This window comes from Acipenser ruthenus, chromosome 55 (genome assembly GCF_902713425.1).
Source record: "Acipenser ruthenus chromosome 55, fAciRut3.2 maternal haplotype, whole genome shotgun sequence".
NCBI lineage: Eukaryota > Metazoa > Chordata > Actinopteri > Acipenseriformes > Acipenseridae > Acipenser > Acipenser ruthenus.
The window spans coordinates 912,137-938,687 of NC_081243.1; the positions used below are offsets into that span (position 1 = coordinate 912,137).

General features: G+C 43.6%; 1 protein-coding gene across 1 annotated transcript in view; it reads right to left on the minus strand.

Moving 5' to 3' along the window:
- The window catches only part of LOC117401732 (semaphorin-3F-like), a 32,327-nt gene extending 14,345 nt beyond the window's left edge, over nt 1–17,982 (minus strand). The window contains exons 1-4 of the mRNA XM_059017199.1: nt 17,491–17,982; nt 8,222–8,349; nt 2,061–2,221; nt 899–961 (exon numbers count right to left, since the gene is read on the minus strand). Coding sequence (XP_058873182.1) covers nt 899–961; nt 2,061–2,221; nt 8,222–8,318 — 321 coding nt within the window. The 5' untranslated portion in view covers nt 8,319–8,349; nt 17,491–17,982. The remainder of the gene's footprint in view (nt 1–898; nt 962–2,060; nt 2,222–8,221; nt 8,350–17,490) is intronic.
- Between the last annotated feature and the right edge of the window lie 8,569 nt (nt 17,983–26,551).

Consider the following 26,551-nt stretch of genomic DNA (forward strand, 5'->3'; position numbering starts at 1 on the left):
ATAAAAAGTGTCGTTTACAGTTTGCCACAAGCCACCTGGGAGACACACCAAACATGTGGAAGAAGGTGCTCTGGTCAGATGAAACCAAAATCGAACTTTTTGGCAACAATGCAAAACGTTATGTTTGGCGTAAAAGCAACACAGCTCATCACTCTGAACACACCATCCCCACTGTCAAACATGGTGGTGGCAGCATCATGGTTTGGGCCTGCTTTTCTTCAGCAGGGACAGGGAAGATGGTTAAAATTGATGGGAAGATGGATGGAGCCAAATACAGGACCATTCTGGAAGAAAACCTGATGGAGTCTGCAAAAGACCTGAGACTGGGACGGAGATTTGTCTTCCAACAAGACAATGATCCAAAACATAAAGCAAAATCTACAATGGAATGGTTCACAAATAAACATATCCAGGTGTTAGAATGGCCAAGTCAAAGTCCAGACCTGAATCCAATCGAGAATCTGTGGAAAGAACTGAAAACTGCTGTTCACAAATGCTCTCCATCCAACCTCACTGAGCTCGAGCTGTTTTGCAAGGAGGAATGGGCAAAAATTTCAGTCTCTCGATGTGCAAAACTGATAGAGACATACCCCAAGCGACTTACAGCTGTAATCGCAGCAAAAGGTGGCGCTACAAAGTATTAACTTAAGGGGGCTGAATAATTTTGCACGCCCAATTTTTCAGTTTTTTATTTGTTAAAAAAGTTTGAAATATCCAATAAATTTCGTTCCACTTCATGATTGTGTCCCACTTGTTGTTGATTCTTCACAAAAAATTACAGTTTCATATCTTTATGTTTGAAGCCTGAAATGTGGCAAAAGGTCGCAAAGTTCAAGGGGGCCGAATACTTTCGCAAGGCACTGTATATGCAAAATATCTCTCTCTGACATTTGCTCACCTGCTCGCCCTTGCCTGCCATTCTGCACTCCTCCAGTCGCTGCTCTGTAGGCGGCCAATGGATCTAGAGAGAGAGAGAGAGAGAGAGAGAGAGAGAGAGAGAGAGAGAGAGAGAGACATGGTTTCATAACACACGCTTTCTCACATGTGCAGTGGTCTGCACATGTGAGAAAGTGTTGCAGGGGGGACGGTGTTAGTGGTTGCACTCTGGGGTACCCAGCTGTAGTTTAGACACGATTCATGGGAGCTCTGTTGGGGTCACTTGGGTGCTATAAAAGTTTTCGAAAGTCACCAGGATGGGATGACTAATACAGAAAACGATATAAAGGGAATCTAAACAATAATAATAATATTTAAAGTGTTCCAGAACCCTACTGTGTTCATAAGAAACTCATTGCTTTTCCATCGCTGTGTCCCGTGTTCTCCATCATTCACACATCATAGGTAAATAAGCCAGGGAAATTCGCCAGAAGAAAAATAATTTTTCAACTAAACATCCCGGTGTATCCGGTTCAGTCTTCCCCTCCCCGGCAACAATGTGGGAACAAAAAACCAGCATTGTTGCAGGGGGGGACTGAAATCTGGATACACTGCGATCCTTAGAAGAGATTTTTCTCCTGTGGCTTGGAACTTGGTTTCAGATACTACAGCTGTGGCCAAAAGGTTTGCATCACCTACAATTTTAAGACTGAGACGTAAAAACAAAAACCTAATATTAACAGAATTTAGATATTTTATTTAACATTGTGTAATCAAAGAAACTACAAAATGATATCGCAAAAGTCTACCGCAAGCCTGAATAGGATGTCAAATATTTTCAATTTTCGAAAATGTCCCATTTTTCAATTTTTGTATATGGAAACGGTGTGTAATTCAGTGACGTAACATTATTCAGCAGGTTTCTTTCCACTTTATGAAGCAAAATGAGTTAACCCTATAGGGAGAATCAAAGCTTCTGGCCGTGGCTGTAGGTTTCAGACCACTGCGCGGCACACCAGACAGGGAGACTTGGGGGTTTTGATACAGAAAACCTCAAACTTGGTCTCCCAGCGGTCTCCTGGGACCAAGTTTCAAGCCACTGCTGTTCCTGAAAAAGGGGCTTTGTGTTCTTGAGGCCTCACGCCCATGCTGGGCTGTTCCATGAGCCATGGAGCTTCTCTTACGATGAGGGGCTCCTTGTTGATGTTCTGCATGTCCAACGCCACCACGTACTCGCGGCTGCCCAGGTAGATGCGATCCTGGTCGTGGTCTACAAGGAGGATGCGATAATCGCTGGTGTTGAAGGCAAAGCTGAAGGGACGTGCCGTGCGAGTCTCCATCAGCTCTGAGGAAACACAGGGACACCATTCAGACATAGTGAGGAACAGTCTTTCTGAATAATTACAACATAGGAACGTCACGGGGTGTGGGGGGGTTCAGCGGCTATACTGGCTGGCTCCCATAATCCCAGGATGCGTCATCATGGTGATTCAACCAGCCAGTCACTGCAGGGGATCCGAGCTGCAGATGCACAACAGGAAGCTGGGAGTAAGAATCCGGGCTTCCTACTTCCTGTGATAACAGGAAACCGCTTGTGAAACTGGCATACGGGGGGAGGGGAACCAAAGTCTGCATCAAGGACACACACCGGGGCAAAAACAAATAAATAATTGGAAAAACAAAAAACAAAAAACAAAACACGACACAAGACTTTTCGGGAAAGGCATTAACCCATTCATCTCCAGCCGTCCTTGACAGTTGACAGCTCAGATGCAAATTAGCAGCTGGAACGCGGAGTGATTTTAATCTCCAGTCACTAGACACATTATTACCGTTTAGAAGGCACCGCTTTCCATTTACGCGCTGTGTCACCGTGAATCTTTTGTTGAAACCAGGGGATATTTAAGACATCTCAAGATTTTCATAGCCAGAAATTCAAAAAATATTGAACTAGAAAAAGCCAGAGAAAGACAAAACCAAGAGCAGAAATCCAAGGAGGTTACGATGAGGTTGTAGATGGCGAGCCCAGACATAAAATACTACGTTCAATCCTTTCTCCTGTAATACAGAAAAAGGGCATTGAGATCCTGGACTGTGTCCAGCAAAGAATGCCTAGACTGGGGCTTAAAGGAATGAGTTCTGGAGATTGAGGATGATTTGCCATGCTATTCTGCCAAAGGAGGTAGGAGATTTGCCTGTTTTCTTGTCCTAACCCCTCTGTATTGTCCCAATGAATAAAACACCCTGGGGGGGCGGGAGGTGTGGGAGGGGGGGGGGGGGTAGCTGTGTGGATTTACTCAGGGATTAAGGCAGAGGATCTTTTTTCGAAACACATACTTTATTTCAAAGAAATAAGCTATGAAGATCTATTTAGCAAAGATTTAGGTGGGGACTTGATTCTTTAAAAATCTTAAAAGGAGTTGACCTGAACCAAAACTGTAAGCGCAGCACAGAAACCAAGACCAGAGGACACACAGTGTGGAAATGAAGTGGAGATAGACTTAGGACAAAGAGAGGGAGACACTTTTTCACACAGAGAGTGGTGAGGGGATGGAATGGGTTACCTAGTCATGTTGTTGAAGGAGACTCTTCTTCACACAGAGAGTGGTGAGGGGATGGAATGGGTTACCTAGTCATGTTGTTGAAGGAGACTCTTCTTCACACAGAGTGGTGAGGGGATGGAATGGGTTACCTAGTCATGTTGTTGAAGGAGACTCTTCTTCACACAGAGAGTGGTGAGGGGATGGAATGGGTTACCTAGTCATGTTGTTGAAGGAGACACTTCTTCACACAGAGAGTGGTGAGGGGATGGAATGGGTTACCTAGTCATGTTGTTGAAGGAGACTCTTCTTCACACAGAGAGTGGTGAGGGGATGGAATGGGTTACCTAGTCATGTTGTTGAAGGAGACTCTTCTTCACACAGAGAGTGGTGAGGGGATGGAATGGGTTACCTAGTCATGTTGCTGAAGGAGACTCTTCTTCACACAGAGAGTGGTGAGGGGATGGAATGGGTTACCTAGTCATGTTGTTGAAGGAGACTCTTCTTCACACAGAGAGCGGTGAGGGGATGGAATGGGTTACCTAGTCATGTTGCTGAAGGAGACTCTTCTTGACACAGAGAGTGGTGAGGGGATGGAATGGGTTACCTAGTCATGTTGCTGATTTTGAAGAGACAATACACAGAGAGGTGACTGTATCATCTTATGCCTTCAGAGATATTTCAAAGTTAAAAACAACACATTCGAAATTAAAAAAGTCTAATTGAGGCTGCGTGGTCCAATGGTTAAACAAAAGGGCCAGGAGGTTAAAATCCTGGCTGACTCACTGAATTGCTGTGTGTGACCCTGAGCAAGTCACTTCACCTCCTTGGGAGGGAGGGAAGCAGTGTGGACTGGTCTAGTGGTTAGAGCTGCGGGACTGGGAGGGAGGGAAGCCCACACTGCATGCAATACTACAGAGAAGAACCGAAATATATCCCCAATTGACGGAAAACAAAAGTCTGCCCCCCTATTGTGATCAGAGACTGTTGTCTGAGCAGCGTTGTATTTTAGTTCTCTGGCATTTCAAAAAAGGGATCACGCTAATCCCCCCATTTAACTGCCCCTAAACCTCTCGCGTCCATTTTCTCAATGAGTATGAAGCTCTCCGAAGCTGATCTACAAGGTATTAACATCGCAAAGGATTTTCATATTTTTATTTAGCTTTCTCTCCCTCTCTCCCTTCTTTCTCAAGTTCATGTTTAAAATACTTTACTGGTATGACAAGTTGAACAAGTATTACCAAAATTACAATGCATAAGATAGAGACCACAAAAGAGAAAGTAAAAAATACACAGAATCATATTTGTGCTCTCTCTCTCTCTCTCTCTCTCTCTCTCTCTCTCTCTCTTTATTAAATTAATGACACAAAATTGACTCTTCACAAAGTCAGATTAACAGCTCTCAAAAGGCACTAAAGCCTGAATGAACAACTCGTAGATTAATATGCTGGGAATGTCTAAAGGGTTAATGCTGGGGGGGTGGGGGTAGGGGTTGGCTGTGGGTCTCAGAGCATGCCGTCATTCATCACAACAGGGATTACTGAGGCTAAACTACACAAAGAGAGAGTTGAAATTCTCAGACACAGAGGAGCAGTGTGTGATTAACTCAGCGCAACAGTAAACTCTATCCAGCTTCATTTCACTCCAAACTAGGGGTGGCACTGAAAATTCAACTAGTCACATAGTCCGCCAATTTATAAATTACATTTTGGAATATTCATAAATAGTTTTTTCTAACCAAGGCTTGAACAAAACACAGTGAAATTTTCATGTTCGATTTAGCCGGGCGGTGATAAGGTGACGTAGGGCAACAGCCCCCCAGAGACAGTGAAAGCCGTGTGCTGATGCATAGTTCACACACCCTAGTCTCTGTAAGTCGCCTTGGATAAAGGCGTCTGCTAAATAAACAAATAATAATAAATAAATAAACCTTCCCTCCCTCCCAGTCCCTCAGCTCTAACCACTAGACCACACTGCTTCCCTCCCTCCCAGTCCCTCAGCTCTAACCACTAGACCACACTGCTCCCCTCCCTCCCAGTCCCTCAGCTCTAACCACTAGACCAGACTGCTTCCCTCCCTCCCAGTCCCTCAGCTCTAACCACTAGACCAGTCCACACTGCTTCCCTCCCTCCCAGTCCCTCAGCTCTAACCACTAGACTAGACCACACTGCTTCCCTCCCTCCCAGTCCCTCAGCTCTAACCACTAGTCCACACTGTTTCCCTTCCTCCCAGTCCCTCAGCTCTAACCACTAGACCACACTGCTTCCCTCCCTCCCAGTCCCTCAGCTCTAACCACTAGACCAGTCCACACTGCTTCCCTCCCTCCCAGTCCCTCAGCTCTAACCACTAGACTAGACCACACTGCTTCCCTCCCTCCCAGTCCCTCAGCTCTAACCACTAGACCAGTCCACACTGCTTCCCTCCCTCCCAGTCCCTCAGCTCTAACCACTAGACTAGACCACACTGCTTCCCTCCATCCCAGTCCCTCAGCTCTAACCACTAGACTAGACCACACTGCTTCCCTCCCTCCCAGTCCCTCAGCTCTAACCACTAGACCAGTCCACACTGCTTCCCTCCCTCCCAGTCCCTCAGCTCTAACCACTAGACCAGTCCACACTGCTTCCCTCCCTCCCAGTCCCTCAGCTCTAACCACTAGACTAGACCACACTGCTTCCCTCCCTCCCAGTCCCTCAGCTCTAACCACTAGACCAGTCCACACTGCTTCCCTCCCTCCCAGTCCCTCAGCTCTAACCACTAGACTAGACCACACTGCTTCCCTCCCTCCCAGTCCCTCAGCTCTAACCACTAGACTAGACCACACTGCTTCCCTCCCTCCCAGTCCTTCAGCTCTAACCACTGGGAGGGAAGCGATGTGGCCCCTCTCAGTGTGAAAAGGACTGTGAGGAGAACAGACTGGCTAAATATCACAAAGGCTTCTCTTAGCAGTTGGACGTGCTTCCAAGGGCTTCCCTGCCTCGTCACGTCGAAAAACAAAACCAGGCGTGTATTTTGAACCCTTTTACGCGTTCGCGTATCCAGTTTCCTAGAAATCCCAGACGCACACCCGACCTCCCCTTTCCCCCAACTGGGTGGCCTTTTCGCCACTGCGATTTAAGAGCTACAATTAGACCTCAGAAATCCCTTTTGCGACAGAAATAAAAATCCCGGACAAGTCCTCTGGCAGAAGACCAACATCCAAGCAATTTTAATCCCCTCTGGAAACACTGACTGATGGCTTCACTCTTAGCTGGGCAGCTTCTATACTCCTGGAGAGAAGCGAGGCATATTCTATCAGAGAAATGCATATAATATACTGTATACAGCCCTCTGAAATGTCTTTATAATATACAGCACTAGACCCTGATATTGATGCGATCCAGCCCTCTGAAATGTCTTTATAATATACAGGACTAGACCCTGATACTGATGCGATCCAGCCCTCTGAAATGTCTTTATAATATACAGCACTAGACCCTGATATTGATGCGATCCAGCCCTCTGAAATGTCTTTATAATATACAGCACTAGACCCTGATATTGATGCGATCCAGCCCTCTGAAATGTCTTTATAATATACAGCACTAGACCCTGATATTGATGCGATCCAGCCCTCTGAAATGTCTTTATAATATATAGCACTAGACCCTGATATTGATGCGATCCAGCCCTCTGAAATGTCTTTATAATATACAGCACTAGACCCTGATATTGATGCGATCCAGCCCTCTGAAATGTCTTTATAATATATAGCACTAGACCCTGATATTGATGAGATCCAGCCCTCTGAAATGTCTTTATAATATACAGCACTAGACCCTGATATTGATGAGATCCAGCCCTCTGAAATGTCTTTATAATATTTAGCACTAGACCCTGATATTGATGCGATCCAGCCCTCTGAAATGTCTTTATAATATATAGCACTAGACCCTGATATTGATGCGATCCAGCCCTCTGAAATGTCTTTATAATATATAGCACTAGACCCTGATATTGATGCGATCCAGCCCTCTGAAATGTCTTTATAATATATAGCACTAGACCCTGATATTGATGCGATCCAGCCCTCTGAAATGTCTTTATAATATACAGCACTAGACCCTGATATTGATGCGATCCAGCCCTCTGAAATGTCTTTATAATATATAGCACTAGACCCTGATATTGATGCGATCCAGCCCTCTGAAATGTCTTTATAATATATAGCACTAGACCCTGATATTGATGCGATCCAGCCCTCTGAAATATCTTTATAATATATAGCAGGTATATATAGGTACATGGAGTCATCTGGTAACCCTAATTCGACCACATACAGAACTGAGATAAAACTACTTTTCTTGTATATGAATGTACATGCGGAGCATTCAAATGTAGGATCCAAATACCAAGTGGGCGGTATTGAACTAGATCAGCATACTTGACAACATTTGGAAACTGTTCAGCGGGACGCTTGTCTCCGAGGGGGGGTCATACGCATCATACACATGGGAGGAGTCATATGCAAAAAACACTTATCATATAATAGACGTACCCCCCCCCCCCAAACTCAACACGACCATCATGACGTGAAAATAGACATAATGAATCGTTCTTCCCTTTGTTAGTGATCAGCAGATGTCTCAGCCGCACGAAGACCACAGAGTGTGGTTTTCACTAACTCTGCTGTGCAGAATAAATGATTTTTTTTCTATGGGAAAATATCGGGACATTCTTCCTGTGCATCGGGACGCGGAGATCAGCACTGGGTCGGTCAGAACCCTGCCAAAGAATAAACTTGAAGCCATGCTTCTGTTCGCGCTTACCTTTGTAGGAGAGGTGCACTCTGGGAGCCGACTGCCGGTTGCCGCAGATACCACAGAAGCACAATGCCAGCAGGAAGACGGGTACGGCCGTTGCCATGGTGACAGAGGCCTAACAAGCCAGCCGAGGCCTAGTCAGGAAAGGAGAGGAGAGGAGAGGGTGGGTTAGACTCTGATGTCATATTTCTCAGCGTGAATTATTAAAACAGGCTTGGTTAACATAGGATAAACTGCAGCCCGCGAACTGCTAAATAAAATGTTTACTTTACACCACAGACAGCTTGATTTACACCTTCGTTGACACACTCCTTATTAGTTAGATATTGGGGTTAAGCAGGTCTGTGCCAGGGATCAGGATATGCTCCTATGCTGTTCTGTAGACAAAGTTTACTATGGTTTGTTTTTTTAATATGCTTTACCACGCATCTCTGTGCTTTACAATGCTTCCCTATGCTTTACCAGACCTCTCTGTGCTTTACAATGCTTCCCTATGCTTTACCAGACCTCTCTGTGCTTTACAATGCTTCCCTATGCTTTACCAGACCTCTCTGTGCTTTACAATGCTTCCCTATGCTTTACCAGACCTCTCTGTGCTTTACAATGCTTCCCTATGCTTTACCAGACCTATCTGTGCTTTACAATGCTTCCCTATGCTTTACCATGTTTTCCCTGTGCTTTACAATGCTTGCCTATGCTTTACCAGACTCCCCCCCTGCACACCACGCGGCCGTGCCTTTACCAGGGGAGACCCTCGGGGACCCCTGCGCTCCCCTAACTGTGTGACTCCCCCCTGCACACCACGCGGCCGTGCCTTTACCAGGGGAGACCCTCGGGGACCCCTTTCCCTGACTGTGTGACTCCCCCCCTGCACACCACGCGGCCGTGCCTTTACCAGGGGAGACCCTCGGGGACCCAGTGCTCCCCTGACTGTGTGACTCCCCCCTGCACACCACGCGGCCGTGCCTTTACCAGGGGAGACCCTCGGGGACCCTGTGCTCCCCTGACTGTGTGACTCCCCCCCTGCACACCACGCGGCCGTGCCTTTACCAGGGGAGACCCTCGGGGACCCTGTGCTCCCCTGACTGTGTGACTCCCCCCTGCACACCACGCGGCCGTGCCTTTACCAGGGGAGACCCTCGGGGACCCCTGCGCTCCCCTGACTGTGTGACTCCCCCCTGCACACCACGCGGCCGTGCCTTTACCAGGGGAGACCCTCGGGGACCCCTGCGCTCCCCTGACTGTGTGACTCCCCCCTGCACACCACGCGGCCGTGCCTTTACCAGGGGAGACCCTCGGGGACACAGGGAGCTAAATGAGGTCTACCTTACCCCTAAGCCAACATGAATGGTATTCAACAGAAACACAAAGTGAGGCACACACCCAGCCTCTCAGCACTGTGCACACAGAGACCGTTTGCAGTGTTTTGTGTGAACCTTTGTGAAGAGAGCAGACGCTTCTGTGGGAGACACAATGCTGCAGATATGTTTGTGGCTTCACGAGGCGTTATATTCACAACACCCAAGACAGGAACCAAGCAGACAATGTTACCTGACCAGGACGCTGAATGTACTGCAACACTGAGGCAGCAGTGTGGAGTAGTGGTTAGGGCTCTGGACTCTTGACCGGAGGGTCGTGGGTTCAATCCCAGGTGGGGGGACACTGCTGCTGTACCCTTGAGCAAGGTACTTTACCTAGATTGCTCCAGTAAAAACGCAACTGTATAAATGGGTAATTGTATGTAAAAAATAATGTGATATCTTGTAATAATTGTAAGTCGCCCTGGATAAGGGCGTCTGCTAAGAAATAAATAATAAATAATACCACTTTACATGAAGTGTTTCTAGTTACTTCGTACATACATGTGTGTTTACACAGCATTACAATGTACTTAATGTGGGAATCTTTTTGCATGATATATACTGTATATATGCAAGCAGACAATTGTATCAGAAATGGGCTGTGGCATTGCCATGTTCCCTCGGTAATCATAATGCAACAACCTCATTCAAATAATACCCCTGGTACGTGGCTCAACGCAGTCTAGATCCCTCAGTGCTGTCTCTCGTACGAGCCAGCTATCATGTCACGTTATAAAAATGAGCACATGAGGGAGGCGTTCTGATGCAAACGTAAATGGGTCTGCTGCATATCAACACCTGCTTCACTCCCCTCTCCTTTTCATTCAGACAATAAACGGCACATTCCTTTCCAATTACCAGCTGCGTCGTGCTCTATTTTTACGGCACAGCTGTTTTCCAATATCAGATTGGCTTCAGCTTTTGTTTTGAGTTGTTTTAATGTGCCTTTTTTTCAATCTGTCTGTCAGCGTTTTGAATCGCTGAAACTCCTCTCCAAAGTTTTTAGCAATCTTTTTCTCTCTTGAGCTTCTCAAACCCGCTGCCTTCCACACTGCAGCCCAGCGCTTTCTTTCTCTAACCACTGAGCTCCTCAAACCCGCTGCCTTCCACACTGCAGCCCAGCGCTTTCTTTCTCTAACCACTGAGCTCCTCAAACCTGCTGCCTTCCACACTGCAGCCCAGCGCTTTCTTTATCTAACCACTGAGCTCCTCAAACCCGCTGCCTTCCACACTGCAGCCCAGCGCTTTCTTTCTCTAACCACTGAGCTCCTCAAACCCGCTGCCTTCCACACTACAGCCCAGCGCTTTCTTTCTCTAACCACTGAGCTCCTCAAACCTGCTGCCTTCTGCACTGCAGCCCAGCGCTTTCTTTATCTAACCACTGAGCTCCTCAAACCCGCTGCCTTCCACACTGCAGCCCAGCGCTCTAACCACTGAGCTCCTCGAACCTGCTGCCTTCTTTGACTTTATAGATGGTGTCAAATATATTAATCGAAATGTACCTGACACCCGTCACCTGGTCATTTCAATAATCTAAATAAACAAGGGGTTCTCGTTTGAGGCAACGTTGCTGTATCAAACCCCAAGTCTCTCCCTGGCAGTGGCTTGAAACCTAGTCTCCTGAAATAGAGACTTTGTGTTTGTTCAACTTTAGACTGCCACGGACAGAGATACAGACAGACACGCAGCCAGATTGATATCCATGGTAGCTTCTATGTTGATGTTAACGTTGCCTTAGCAGTAAGGAATGAACTGCTAGAATTCAGGGTCTAAATACACAACGTAGCTGCTTTAGTTCACTTACTGACATGGAACAGAGAGAGATTTGGGGGGGGGGGGGGGGGGAGGCGAGCTTACCCCGATGCCAAGATCATAGCAAGCCAAACGATACAGAAGAGTCTCCTTCAACAACATGACTAGGTAACCCATTCCATCCCCTCACCACTCTCTGTGTGAAGAAGAGTCTCCTTCAACAACATGACTAGGTAACCCATTCCATCCCCTCACCACTCTCTGTGTGAAGAAGAGTCTCCTTCAACAACATGACTAGGTAACCCATTCCATCCCCTCACCACTCTCTGTGTGAAGAAGCGTCTCCTTCAACAACATGACTAGATAACCCATTCCATCCCCTCACCACTCTCTGTGTGAAGAAGAGTCTCCTTCAACAACATGACTAGGTAACCCATTCCATCCCCTCACCACTCTCTGTGTGAAGAAGAGTCTCCTTCGACAACATGACTAGGTAACCCATTCCATCCCCTCACCGCTCTCTGTGTGAAGAAGAGTCTCCTTCAACAACATGACTAGGTAACCCATTCCAACCCCTCACCACTCTCTGTGTGAAGAAGAGTCTCCTTCAGCAACATGACTAGGTAACCCATTCCATCCCCTCCCCACTCTCTGTGTGAAGAAGAGTCTCCTTCAACAACATGACTAGGTAACCCATTCCATCCCCGCACCACTCTCTGTGTGAAGAAGAGTCTCCTTCAACAACATGACTAGGTAACCCATTCCATCCCCTCACCGCTCTCTGTGTGAAGCAGAGTCTCCTTCCCTCTGTCCCACCCAACCCAGTCTCTTGGGAGCTCTGTTACCCTGTTTTTCAGATTGAAGCGCTGTTCTGGAGAGAAACAGCTGGCAGGTATTTGCGAGGTGGGTGCCTCACTCCGCACAATACAAAACGCCTCCACAGCACAGACAACTCTTAAATGGCACTGATCCCAAACAGGAAGCCAGTCAGCAAGGCAGAAGGACATGACCGAAAAACACAGTACGTTTTAAGACTGCACTTGAATTTTAGGACAAAGAAGAGGATTAGCTAAAAACATTTGAAAATATGTACACCGCCCTCCCTAACAAGTGCTGGGTAAAGACAACTTAATCCTTACAAAAGCTTTCCCACAGTTAAGTGTAATACATTGTATGTAAAGCACAGAGAGGTCTGGTAAAGCACAGGGAAGCATTGTAAAGCACAGAGAGGTCTGGTAAAGCACAGGGAAGCATTGTAAAGCACAGAGAGGTCTGGTAAAGCACAGGGAGGTCTGGTAAAGCATAGGGAAGCATTGTAAAGCACAGAGAGGTCTGGTAAAGCATAGGGAAGCATTGTAAAGCACAGAGAGGTCTGGTAAAACACAGGGAAGCATTGTAAAGCACAGAGAGGTCTGGTAAAGCATAGGGAAGCATTGTAAAGCACAGAGGGGTCTGGTAAAGCACAGGGAAGCATTGTAAAGCACAGAGAGGTCTGGTAAAGCACAGGGAGGTCTGGTAAAGCATAGGGAAGCATTGTAAAGCACAGAGAGGTCTGGTAAAGCATAGGGAAGCATTGTAAAGCACAGAGAGGTCTGGTAAAGCATAGGGAAGCATTGTTAAGCACAGAGAGGTCTGGTAAAGCACAGGGAAGCATTGTAAAGCACAGAGAGGTCTGGTAAAGCACAGGGAAGCATTGTAAAGCACAGAGAGGTCTGGTAAAGCATAGGGAAGCATTGTAAAGCACAGAGTGGTCTGGTAAAGCATAAGGAAGCATTGTAAAGCACAGAGAGGTCTGGTAAAGCATAGGGAAGCATTGTAAAGCACAGAGAGGTCTGGTAAAGCATAGGGAAGCATTGTAAAGCACAGAGAGGTCTGGTAAAGCATAGGGAAGCATTGTAAAGCACAGAGAGGTCTGGTAAAGCATAGGGAAGCATTGTAAAGCACAGAGAGGTCTGGTAAAGCATAGGGAAGCATTGTAAAGCACAGAGAGGTCTGGTAAAGCATAGGGAAGCATTGTAAAGCACAGAGAGGTCTGGTAAAGCATAGGGAAGCATTGTAAAGCACAGAGAGGTCTGGTAAAGCATAGGGAAGCATTGTAAAGCACAGAGAGGTCTGGTAAAGCACAGGGAAGCATTGTAAAGCACAGAGAGGTGTGGTAAAGCACAGGGAAGCATTGTAAAGCACAGAGAGGTCTGGTAAAGCACATGGAAGCATTGTAAAGCACAGAGAGGTGTGGTAAAGCATAGGGAAGCATTGTAAAGCACAGAGAGGTGTGGTAAAGCATAGGGAAGCATTGTAAAGCACAGAGAGGTGTGGTAAAGCATAGGGAAGCATTGTAAAGCGCAGAGAGGTCTGGTAAAGCATATTAAACATGGCAAGCATTATTAGACACATTCAGTACACATTAATTAATTAATTCATTCATTCATGTAAGCTATGCAGTTTATTTTTTAACTAAATAATTTTTAAAAAAGAAACTATTGTTAACATTACAAACGCTATTTGTTATCCATTACTGTATTTTGTTACCTGTCTGAAAAATGTAATCTGATTACAGTTACAAGTTACTAAAAAATGTAATCTGATTACAGTCATGTGTTGCATGAATAGGGTTACCAGACGTGCCGGGAAAACTTCAGTGTTGAGTTTGTTGAGAAAAAAAACACAACTGCAGTGACATACAGAGAAAACAGTGGCATGTTGGATTTATTTAACGGTATGTGTGTGGAGGCGTCAAGTACCACAGACAAGAAGAAGGGGGCGCTGTTCGGAAAGTTTGAGAACCGCTCCCATGCTGTACCTACCAGACAGTGAGGACTGTCTGTCTACAGCTGATGAAAAAGAGATTATATGGTTCAAAGCACCCTGAAAAGCACATTGATCCAGAACTGGGCACAGCATCAAAGAAGTCGATGCAAAAATAAGCCCCTGTAATAAGCACACGGATGATTTTGAACAGAACAAAAGGGGAGGGCGCCTTTAAGGTTTGCCCTGCGTAATTGTATCTTGCAGTGCAATACACAGTTGTCTCTTTTTTCAAAGCTGGGCTATCAATAAAGACACAACAAGACTTCGGAAATGGTTTCATTAAGAAAGCGCAAGAACCTTCAACGTGGGAGAGAATCATTCCTACAGCTTCCCTCCCTCCCAGTCCCTCAGCTCTAACCACTAGTCCACACTGCTTCCCTCCCTCCCAGTCCCTCAGCTCTAACCACTAGTCCACACTGCTTCCCTCCCTCCCAGTCCCTCAGCTCTAACCACTAGTCCACACTGCTTCCCTCCCTCCCAGTCCCTCAGCTCTAACCACTAGTCCACACTGCTTCCCTCCCTCCCAGCCCCTCAGCTCTAACCACTAATCCACACTGCTTCCCTCCCTCCCAGTCCCTCAGCTCTAACCACTAGTCCACACTGCTTCCCTCCCTCCCAGTCCCTCAGCTCTAACCACTAGTCCACACTGCTTCCCTCCTTCCCAGCCCCTCAGTTCTAACCACTAGTCCACACTGCTTCCCTCCCTCCCAGTCACTCAGCTCTAACCACTAAAAATCCTCTGGATAGACTTGTTTAGGCTTGTGGTTCAATAGAAATGTCTGCCACACTGCCAAACAAAACCAATTAAAAAGGAAGCTGGCCTTAAGGGGGTTCTTTAACACTGGAGATGTCTTTTCTTTGCCAAATACACAACAAACAAGACGCCATCAACAGGCTTTTTGGAGGGTACATCTCCTTGTGAAAGAGGGTTGGCAGAGCGAACAAAAACACGACTGGACTGCCTTGGCACCACCCTTTATCTTAGTGGGTGAGGGAGCAGTTCAGTCTCCGTGCTTCAAGCCTGCCCTGGACTGAAGGTAGCACCCTTTCTCAGGGGGGTGAGGGAGGGAGGGAGGGAGCAGTTCAGTCTCCGTGCCCCAAGCCTGCCCTGGACTGGAGGTAGCCCCCTTTCTATTAGGGGGGTGAGGGAGGGAGGGAGCAGTTCAGTCTCCATGCCTCAATAATTAACTACTTTAATTATTAGCCTATTCTGTGTCTGCTCAATTAACATTTGTGTTTGGGCAAAAAGGCCCAAAATATATATACAAAAATCAAAAAGGGCTTGTTTGTAGTCTGGGTGTTGCCTTACTAGACTTTTAGGAACGAGAACGCACTAAAAGGATTGGCTTCTTCTGACGCACAAAGAAGGCAAAGCAGGTCAACGCACCAAACCCAAAACCCTCTGCGGCACGATACAGAGAGAACGATCAGGGCAGACAAAACCGTCTTGAAAAGGGCTTCTCCAAAAAGACTGTGACTTCAGTAAAATCCTCATCCAGCACCTGTCTTAAAACGCATTCTGTATAATTTGGCATCCCATCCAAATCCCTATTGAAATGAATGGCACGATCCCCTGTGCAACCCCTATTTCTAAGTTTATAATCAAGCACAATTATTATTATTTGTTTATTTAGCAGACGCCTTTATCCAAGGCGACTTACAGAGACTAGGGTGTGTGAACTATGCATCAGCTGCAGAGTCACTTACAATTACGTCTCACCCGAAAGATGGAGCACAAGGAGGTTAAGTGACTCGCTCAGGGTCACACAGTGAGTCAGTGGCTGAGGTGGGATTTGAACCGGGTACCTCCTGGTTACAAGCCCTTTTCTTTAACCACTGGACCACACAGCCTCCTGTTACACACATTTCCTGTGGGTATGGTCAGTGCCATCCACGTTTACTTCATGGAGAACATGAACACAACCCTTGAATAACAGGATATACCTGGGCTGTGCTTCCATTGTTTGCATTGTAATAGAGTTTTTTTTTGTGTGTGTTTGAACAGTTGTCATTTATACTTTAAGCTGAGGGAACACGAAGACACTTTCTCAGGAACAGCGGTGTCTTGAAACCTGGTTCCAGGAGACCTATTTTGAGGTTTCTGTATCAAACCACCCCAAGTCTCCCCTGGTGTGCCCTGCAGCGGACTGAAACCTAGTCTCCTGAAACCAACTTCCAAGCCATAAGGTGACTCCATGTTCCCTCAGCTTTAGAATTTACAGTACCTCGCAATCCAGCACACTATCTAATCCAGCACAATTTATCCAGTCCCAAGCGATGCCGGATTAGACGGTAAAGTCTAAAGATTTTAGGACCTTTGGCGATTTCATTCCTGGAGTTTACTTTCAAAGACTATTAAGTGAGCAAGAGTATTGCGTTCAAGGGAGTTACAAAAATGAACAGCTACATTTGTACAAGGAACAACCATTTTGTAGATCTGTAGGTAATAGGTTTCACTGGGAGAGGTGTGACGTTGATTTCCATTAGCATAGCTAACAAAACTAATCTTCATTTGACCTCTCGGTATTCTGCATCTTAAAAACTGGGCAATAACACGCCTACAGAAATCTCTTTCAAATCCTTAAAAATAACCAACAGTAATTATTGAAGGACAACTAATCAAATAACGCGTTGATAACAGGCGTCTTAACACAACCTCCATCCCACTTTTTTTTCATTATTATTTATTAAAAAAACGTTATTAAAATGTAAAATATCAAAACAGTCCCTGTATCTAAATGAGCGGAATTTAAAATATGAGCCTTTTAAAATCAATTTTAAAAACATATTTGTTTTCATTGACTTACTTTTGAGCTTTACCAATGAGTTTTTACTATCACGCGTCCTGGGATATATTATTATTATTATTATTATTATTATTATTATTATTATTATTATTATTATTATTCGCTAATACGTGGATAATACGTCACACTGAGTATAAACCATCAGGAGGGCTGTTCGACTGACTTCAGCAATACTTAACATCATCACTATAGAGAATATATATTACCGCTAAATACCTGGGATAAACGCGTAAAAGTCGTGCCACCTTCTCAAAAAATAAATAAATAACGCATGCTAATTTATTTCAATAAACGGCCTTGGAATACTGTCCTAACGTGTACAATATTTCAAAGTCAAATGGTCAGATTCTGTAAATCAATGTGACACCCGACATACGTCATGTATGCATTTTCTAAAGGTAAATATGAACAGAATATTTGTGGTCAAACAGCAATATCTATCTATCTATCTATCTATATATATATATATATATATATATATATATAGACACACACATACACACAAATGACTGTGTCCGAGTATCTTACTAACTTGCACAGTACTTACCGCTGAGTTTTCCTTGCTATACTGAAAGAAACTGAAAACCGTCGCTTGTTCTCGAAGCTTTCTGTCCAAAACCAGCAGGTATGCCCGTTTTACATTCGTTTCCAGCGCTTGTAAAGTAACTTTGTTGACGCGGCGTTATTTACAAAGTGCAGCAACAGGTAGAAATGTTATTGCCGATAATAATACGGGCAACTTCCAAGAGTTGTGTTATCCCACATGGAAGAGAACAAAAATAAAATAAAAAAACACGTTTACAGATTCTTATTGTGTAAAAGAGGGAGGAAAAAAGTCTTAACTTCACATACTGCGGCTCCAGAGAAAAATCTAAGTTTTCCAAATGTGTGTGCGTGTGTGGCTAAAGTTACATCCAGTGAAAACGTAGTTCAAATTCCTGGTGCAGAGTTATAAGCAAAACGAAGACTGTGTACAATGGATGTGAGGTATTCAGCTTCGGGCATTTAAACTAAATCTCTCTCTGTCTCTCTCTCTCTCTTACACACACACACACAGAGCACATCAAGCGTGTCTTATCTATTAACTCCTTCTTTGTCGGTGAGAAATTGATGACTGATAGCAACACAAATAAATACATAAATGTTGGCAACATTCTCCAGTGTGGGATTCAACGTTGCGTCTTTTTAAGCATTACTAATTTTTATTAATACAGTTTATGCAAGTTGTGTACCATCCACGCACAAATAAGAATAGGCCTACCCAGGTTATAAAAGGTACACGTACTTCACTCACTTCTCATTGACTCTCACTAACTCCAGTCTGACAAAACTCCACACAGGGTGAAAAGTTCACAACAAACTAAATATTTTGGAATTTTTAATTTTTTTTTTTTTATTTTGAAGGCATATTTAGTTCTTAAAAACGTGTTTTACAAAGTGCGGACGTACCCACAACCTCTTTTTTTTTTCACGAGTTACTATCTTTGTGGGGACATTTTCTCAAATTTTGTCCACCAATTGCTAGCAATACCTGCCCACGCACGCACATTCAATGTACAGTGTCTTGGAATGATGCATTACGTGTACCGCCTTACTGTAATCAGATTACATTTTTCAGTAATTTGTAACTGTAATTGGATTACATTTTCAGTAACTAATCGGATTACATTTTTCAGTAATTTGTAACTGTAATCAGATTACATTTTCAGTAACTGTAACTGTAATGGTTCCTTTTTCAGACAGGTGACGAAATGTGGCAACAGATTACATTTTATGTGGAAAAATAACGCAGTTATTTTTAATTACAAAAAATAGCACTGTGGCTAATGCATAACCCGGTAATCAGAACGCGCTTTTCATATCAGGAAACGAGTGCGTTCGATAGCTGGATCTTCAAAGAATATTTTCGAGCTGCAGCCTCACCAAACCGAAAATGTAAGTAATTATTTGTAATTATAACATCCATGAACCTTTTACATGCATTTCTAGGGCAGCAGTGTGGAGTAGTGGTTAGGGCTCTGGGCTCTGGACTCTTGACCGGAGGGTTGTGGGTTCAATCCCCAGTGGGGGACACTGCTGTTGTACCCTTGAGCAAGGTACTTTACCTAGATTGCTCCAGTAAAAACCCAACTGTATAAATGGGTAATTGTATGTAAAAAAAACAATATGATATCTGTATAATGTGAAATAACGTATAATGTGATATCTTGTAACAATTGTAAGTCACCCTGGATAAGGGCGTCTGCTAAGAAATTAATAATAATAATAATAATAATAATAATAAAGGAACAGTGCCCTGCACGATCTGCAAAACCACACTGTACGTTGGGGGAAAACTAAAAGGCGTTCAGCAAACATGTTTGCGGGACATTCACGAAGCACTCAAATCAATGATAACCACATTGCTGAAGACACATGACCAGCCGTGGGATCAGTCAGTGCTGCCGAACAAACGGAACCGCGAGGAACTTTGGAACCTCTTGGCATGAACGTTCTGTTCCGACATAATCATGACATCAGGTGTCTCTCTGTTTGTACATCGTCTGTCTGTCACACCTACATTACGACATGAGAATCAGTCCATTTAATTGACCATGATACTAACATCTCCTTTGTTTATCCAGGTCTTAAATACTATTTATCCAATTTTCAGTAAACTATTTATTTCTTATGCTGTACATACCGTTGATATGTTTCATTTTCATCAACTTTTTAATTTCTAATTATTATTATTTATTTCTTAGCAGACGCCCTTATCCAGGGCGACTTACAGTTGTTACAAGATATCAGCAGCAGCAGCAGTGGACTCTTGACTGGAGGGTTGTGGGTTCAGTCCCCAGTGGGGGACACTGCTGTTGTACCCTTGAGCAAGGTACTTTACCTAGATTGCTCCAGTAAAAACCCAACTGTATAAATGGGTAATTGTATGTAAAATAATGTGATATCTGTATAATGTATAATGTGATATCTTGTAACAATTGTAAGTTGCCCTGGATAAGGGTGTCTGCTAAGAAATAAATAATAATAATCATATTTTTACAATTACCCATTTATACAGTTGGGTTTTTTACTGGAGCAATCTAGGTAAAGTACCTTGCTCAAGGGTACAGCAGCAGTGTCCCCCACCTGGGATTGAACCCACGACCCTCTGGTCAAGAGTCCGGAGCCCTAACCACTACTCCACACTGCTGCCCTATAATGACAGCAGTGGCGATATTCTTGTTAGGTTAGCCCTTGAGTTCAGAAGACAGGAAATGGATCATTTCCCACAAGCAGGAAGCAAGGCCTTGACCTTTGAACTGTACATGAAAGCACCTCAATCTGGGAGAGGTACAGAAGCACACATTATGTCACCAAAGGCCATCAGAGCCCATGTGACCTTATCCCACCCAATGATTCAACAGGATGTTGCATCCACGGGAAATTGCAAGGCTGTCTATAAATATCCAAATCGAATCCCCTTTTCCTGAAGCGGAATTCCCGTGCTGTTCCAAATTCAGAGAAATCGCACCTATGTTTTTTTTTTCGGATCTATTTTTTCAATGGCACCAAAGAAAAAAAAAAAAAGTTAAGCTAATTTATATCCGTGGTTTTGTAGATTATAATTTCAATTGTGGAAAAAAAGATATTCAAATACATTTTTTGCAGGGATGGTTAGTAAGCATGGCAAATTCTGAAGAGAAACCACAAAAGAGAAACATACAGTCCTTATAAAAGCAAACCAAAATGTAATACAGCACAGTGAAAGCACGGTCAAGCATAGGGAAGCATTGTAAAGCACAGAGAGGTCTGGTAAAGCACAGAGAGGTCTGGTAAAGCATAGGGAAGCATTGTAAGCACAGAGAGGTCTGGTAAAGCATAGGGAAGCATTGTAAAGCACAGGGAGGTCTGGTAAAGCATAGGGAAGCATTGTAAAGCACAGAGAGGTCTGGTAAAGCATAGGGAAGCATTGTAAAGCACAGAGAGGTCTGGTAAAGCACAGGGAAGCATTGTAAAGCAAAGAGAGGTGTGGTAAAGCATATGGAAGCATTGTAAAGCACAGAGAGGTCTGGTAAAGCATAAGGAAGCATTGTAAAGTACAGAGAGGTCTGGTCAAGCATAGGGAAGCATTGTAAAGCACAGAGAGGTCTGGTAAAGCATAGGGAAGCATTGTAAAGCACAGAGAGGTGTGGTAAAGCACAGGGAAGCATTGTAAAGCACAGAGAGGTCTGGTCAAGCATAGGGAAGCATTGTAAAGCACAGAGAGGTCTGGTAAAGCATAGGGAAGCATTGTAAAGCACAGAGAGGCGTGGTAAAGCATAGGGAAGCATTGTAAAGCACAGAGAGGTCTGGTAAAGCATAGGGAAGCATTGTAAAGCACAGAGAGGTCTGGTAAAGCATAAGGAAGCATTGTAAAGCACAGAGAGGTCTGGTCAAGCATAGGGAAGCATTGTAAAGCACAGAGAGGTCTGGTAAAGCATAGGGAAGCATTGTAAAGCACAGAGAGGTCTGGTAAAGCATAGGGAAGCATTGTAAAGCACAGAGAGGTCTGGTAAAGCATAGGGAAGCATTGTAAAGCACAGAGAGGTCTGGTAAAGCATAGGGAAGCATTGTAAAGCACAGAGAGGTCTGGTAAAGCATAGGGAAGCATTGTAAAGCACAGAGAGGCATGGTAAAGCATAGGGAAGCATTGTAAAGCACAGAGAGGTATGGTAAAGCATAGGGAAGCATTGTAAAGCACACAGAGGTCTGGTAAAGCATAGGGAAGCATTGTAAAGCACAGAGAGGTCTGGTGAAGCATAGGGAAGCATTGTAAAGCACACAGAGGTCTGGTAAAGCATAGGGAAGCATTGTAAAGCACAGAGAGGTCTGGTAAAGCATAGGGAAGCATTGTAAAGCACAGAGAGGTCTGGTAAAGCATAGGGAAGCATTGTAAAGCACAGAGAGGTCTGGTAAAGCATAGGGAAGCATTGTAAAGCTTTGTGTGTGTGTGTGTGTGTGTGACCCTGAGCAAGTCACTTAACCTCCTTGTGGATTTCAATGACAGGAGTGATTTTAATCTGAAATCAAAATTAAGATCCTAGTTATTCCAGCTAGGTGTACTCCCTGGATAACTCCCTGGATAACTTGTGCTTTTCAGCTGCTTTGGAAAAATGTAAGAAATGATTTTGCTAAAATAGAAATTGGTTGGGAGCCTGCAATTACATTGCAATGCAATAAAATGTAACGCCCTGAATTAATTATGCTTCTGTTTGATTTGTGAAATAAACCTTTCGCTACACGTGAAGGTAATTGGAGGTAAAGATAGCTAAGAAGGAGAGACAGAGAATTTACGATTATCGTTGGTCCCTTTTTTTTTTTTGCTTGCGTTGACAATTTTTTGGTTAATTGTTTTTAAATTTTTTAATATTTAGTGCCCAATTATTCCCCCCGCAAATTCATAACATCCAATTACGCTTCCTCACTGCAGCAACTCTCCAAACATTTCAAAACGTACCAGTGGATATTCTATAAAAGGATACAGTAGTGTTTCCAAACCTCCAGGAACACCTGTTTGCATACCGAGGTCAGGATAATGAGAATCTGTAAAGCTGAGACAGGCAAAAGGAATCTGAGAGGCGGCGATGATGACAAACTCACTTTAAATTGGAAAGGTCTGGAGGTTTCAAAGAGGCCCTGGCACGCGCAGGATTGTGTGAGGCTGTTCAGCCCCTCAGAGCTCGTCCGGTTGCGAGCAGGTCAGAACTTTGTCAAGTCGGGTCTTAAAGGATCCCAGTGATTCAGCATCAACAACATGGCTAGGTAACCCATTCCATCCCCTCACCACTCTCTGTGTGAAGAAGAGTCTCCTTCAACAACATGACTAGGTAACCCATTCCATCCCCTCACCGCTCTCTGTGTGAAGAAGAGTCTCCTTCAACAACATGACTAGGTAACCCATTCCATCCCCTCACCGCTCTCTGTGTGAAGAAGAGTCTCCTTCAACAACATGACTAGGTAACCCATTCCATCCCCTCACCGCTCTCTGTGTGAAGAAGAGTCTCCTTCAACAACATGACTAGGTAACCCATTCCATCCCCTCACCACTCTCTGTGTGAAGAAGAGTCTCCTTCAACAACATGACTAGGTAACCCATTCCATCCCCTCACCGCTCTGTGTGAAGAAGAGTCTCCTTCAACAACATGACTAGGTAACCCATTCCATCCCCTCACCACTCTCTGTGTGAAGAAGAGTCTCCTTCAACAACATGACTAGGTAACCCATTCCATCCCCTCACCACTCTCTGTGTGAATAAGAGTCTCCTTCAACAACATGACTAGGTAACCCATTCCATCCCCTCACCACTCTCTGTGTGAAGAAGAGTCTCCTTCAACAACATGACTAGGTAACCCATTCCATCCCCTCACCACTCTCTGTGTGAAGAAGAGTCTCCTTCAACAACATGACTAGGTAACCCATTCCATCCCCTCACTGCTCTCTGTGTGAAGAAGAGTCTCCTTCAACAACATGACTAGGTAACCCATTCCAGTTGATAAATGCATTACCTGTTATGTGTTACCAGACATTCTGTGTTCAAATAAAATTTGGATAATAATGTAGGTGGTACCTTCAGATTTAGGAGGTTACCACTGACATGGAATGATGGCAAAAAATCTTAAAATGGGGCAGTTAATCAATGCTGTCATCTTCTAATGCTTCTGCTAACATTTTAGCAGGGTTAGACACTAGAGTTATAATGGGAGCAGGGAGGGGTATTCAAAACGTTTCTATAAGGGCAAACACACACAAACACATAAATATAAATGCCACCTCAGGCAAGGCATTTGTGACAAGCCCAGACAGGGCTGGTGTTAATGTTAAGAGACATACTACCTGACTGCGGTGCAGAACCGTCATTGATGTGAGGGAAGAGGTTGCAAGAGGCGTTGTGCCTTGTGCAGTTATAAAAATAGTATTGAAATATTTAACCTTTTCAATGCTAGGGGGCATTTTTGCCTTAACTAAGGTTGCCAGATGTCCCAGTTTTCAGCTTTAATTTTCTGTCCCGGTCAAAACAGTAAAATTGTTCAATCGTCCCAGTTTTTCTATTCTGTATTTACGTTTGTTTGTTTTTTTTGTTTTGTTTTTTTTTACAAAACTGTAGCAGTTTCATTTTCTTCAAAATAGAAGTCAGATTAAACATGTAAGTGTTCTCAACTTGTGGATATTCGACCACCACTTGCAGAGCTGTGAGCTGAAGCGGTCTTGATACCCAGACTGCAGCCAGTGTCTCTCCGTCCCCCTTTCACAGACACAATTCCACGATCATACAAGCTGAGGCACCAACAGCAGAAAAATGCGCAGTGGCGACACCTCCTGGACAAAGACTCACGCTGCACCCTGTTCTCCTGTAGCACTTAATGTAAAATATCCTGTAGTTTGGATCAAGGCTCGATCAGTCTGGTCAATAGACAGGCTCAGGGGGTTGAATTGATAAGTTGGGTATTTAATAGCACTTGGATTCACCCTAGGTCATGTGTTTCTTTCAAAACTGCACACTTGAGCCCAGTGTAGCTAATGCAAGTGCAGAAGATTAGTGTTTTTTGTTAATTTAGCAGACGCCTTTGTCCAAGGCGACTTACAGAGACTAGGGTGTGTGAACTACGCATCAGCTGCAGAGTCACTTACAACTACGCCTCACCCGAAAGACGGAGCACAAGGAGGTGAAGTGACTTGCTCAGGGTCACACAGTGAGTCAGTGGCTGAGGTGGGATTTGAACCGGGGACCTCCTGGTTACAAGCCCTTTTCTTTAACCACTGAACCACACAGCCTTCTGTTAGCTAGAATTTTTTTTTTTACAGAACCAGAGAGGTAAATAAACCAACATTTTTCAATTTCAGCGCTGGTTTTAATTGTGAAATCTGTTTTTAAAAAAAAACAAAAAAACACAGCAGCTAAAATATTACTGTTCAAAAAAAAAAAAAGTTTACAAAGCATTCCCCAAACATTTACATACCTTTTGCAAAATGATAGTTGGATAAGTATAAGTATGGAGGGGGGGGGGGGGGGGGGTGGTGATGGGGTAGTTTTCAAAACATGGGTTATTACAGACATATACAGCTCTGGAAAAAATTAAGAGACCACTGCAAAATTATCAGTTTCTCTAATTTTACTATTTATAGGTATGTGTTTGGGTAAAATGAACATTTTTGTTTTATTCTATAAACTACTGACAACATTTCTCCCAAATTCCAAATAAAAATATTGTCATTTAGAGCATTTATTTGCAGAAAATGACAACTGGTCAAAATAACAAAAAAGATGCAGTGCTGTCAGACCCCGAATAATGCAAAGAAAATAAGTTCATATTCATTTTTAAACAACACAATACTAATGTTTTAACTTAGGAAGAGTTCAGAAATCATTATTTGGTGGAATAACCCTGATTTTCAAGCACAGCTTTCATGCGTCTTGGCATGCTCTCCACCAGTCTTTCACATTGATGTTGGGTGACTTTATGCCACTCCTGGCGCAAAAATTCAAGCAGTATTGTTTAAAAATGAATATGAACTTATTTTCTTTGCATTATTCGGGGTCTGACAGCACTGCATCTTTTTTGTTATTTTGACCAGTTGTCATTTTCTGCAAATAAATGCTCTAAATTACAATATTTTTACTTGGAATTTGGGAGAAATGTTGTCAGTAGTTTATAGAATAAAACAAAAATGTTCATTTTACCCAAACACATACCTATAAATAGTAAAATTAGAGAAACTGATAATTTTGCACTGGTCTCTTAATTTTTTCCAGAGCTGTATATTTATATATATATATATATATATATATATATATATATATATATATATATATATATTTTTTTTTTTTTAGAAAGTCATTTAGCCAGAATTGTTCCATGCTCCATTGCACCACACTGATCAACTTCTAGAATCGGCTTTGATTTCTTCATTCTCTAAAATTCCCATATTTTTTTTTTTTTTTTTTTTTTTTTTTAATTCTCCTGGCATAAAAACTGAAACACAAAAATTAAGTATCATTGTCCTTATTTGAGGACAGGCTACTCTATTATGATAACTTACTCTGATTTTGTTAACAGCAAAAGTCTAAATGCAGCTGTTAATTCTGCAAATAGAGCCCTTCAGATGCTTTTACTGCACCTCAATAGAAAACAAGAAACTGAATCCTAAATATGATCCATGTTTTGGTGTTTTCCTCCCCACAGTGATGACAAAGCAGCTCCATTTACTAGGTGTTGAGCGTCACAGCCAGCGTGAAATTTCACAGCTCTGAAAACAAGGAAGACGTCTCACTTGACTGTCCTCAGAATTCAGAATGCTAGCATTCTGATTTGAAATTCATCAGATGATATAAATACAGCTTGTGTTCTGATTTTTTTTTTTTAATGGGTGGAAAAGTTTGTCGTTGAATTTTTTTCTTTTAGCACTTAATATGGGTGGTAGGATTTAAGAGGTGATTTTAGCACACAGCTAGACACAGGACATCTACAGGGGAACGAGAATGATACAGTTTAACTGCAAACATACTGTATTTCCATTTGAAATCATTTGCTCTTTCAACAAGTGTACTCATTTGAAACCTTACAGCTCAAACAAACGTTTCAGTGATGCAG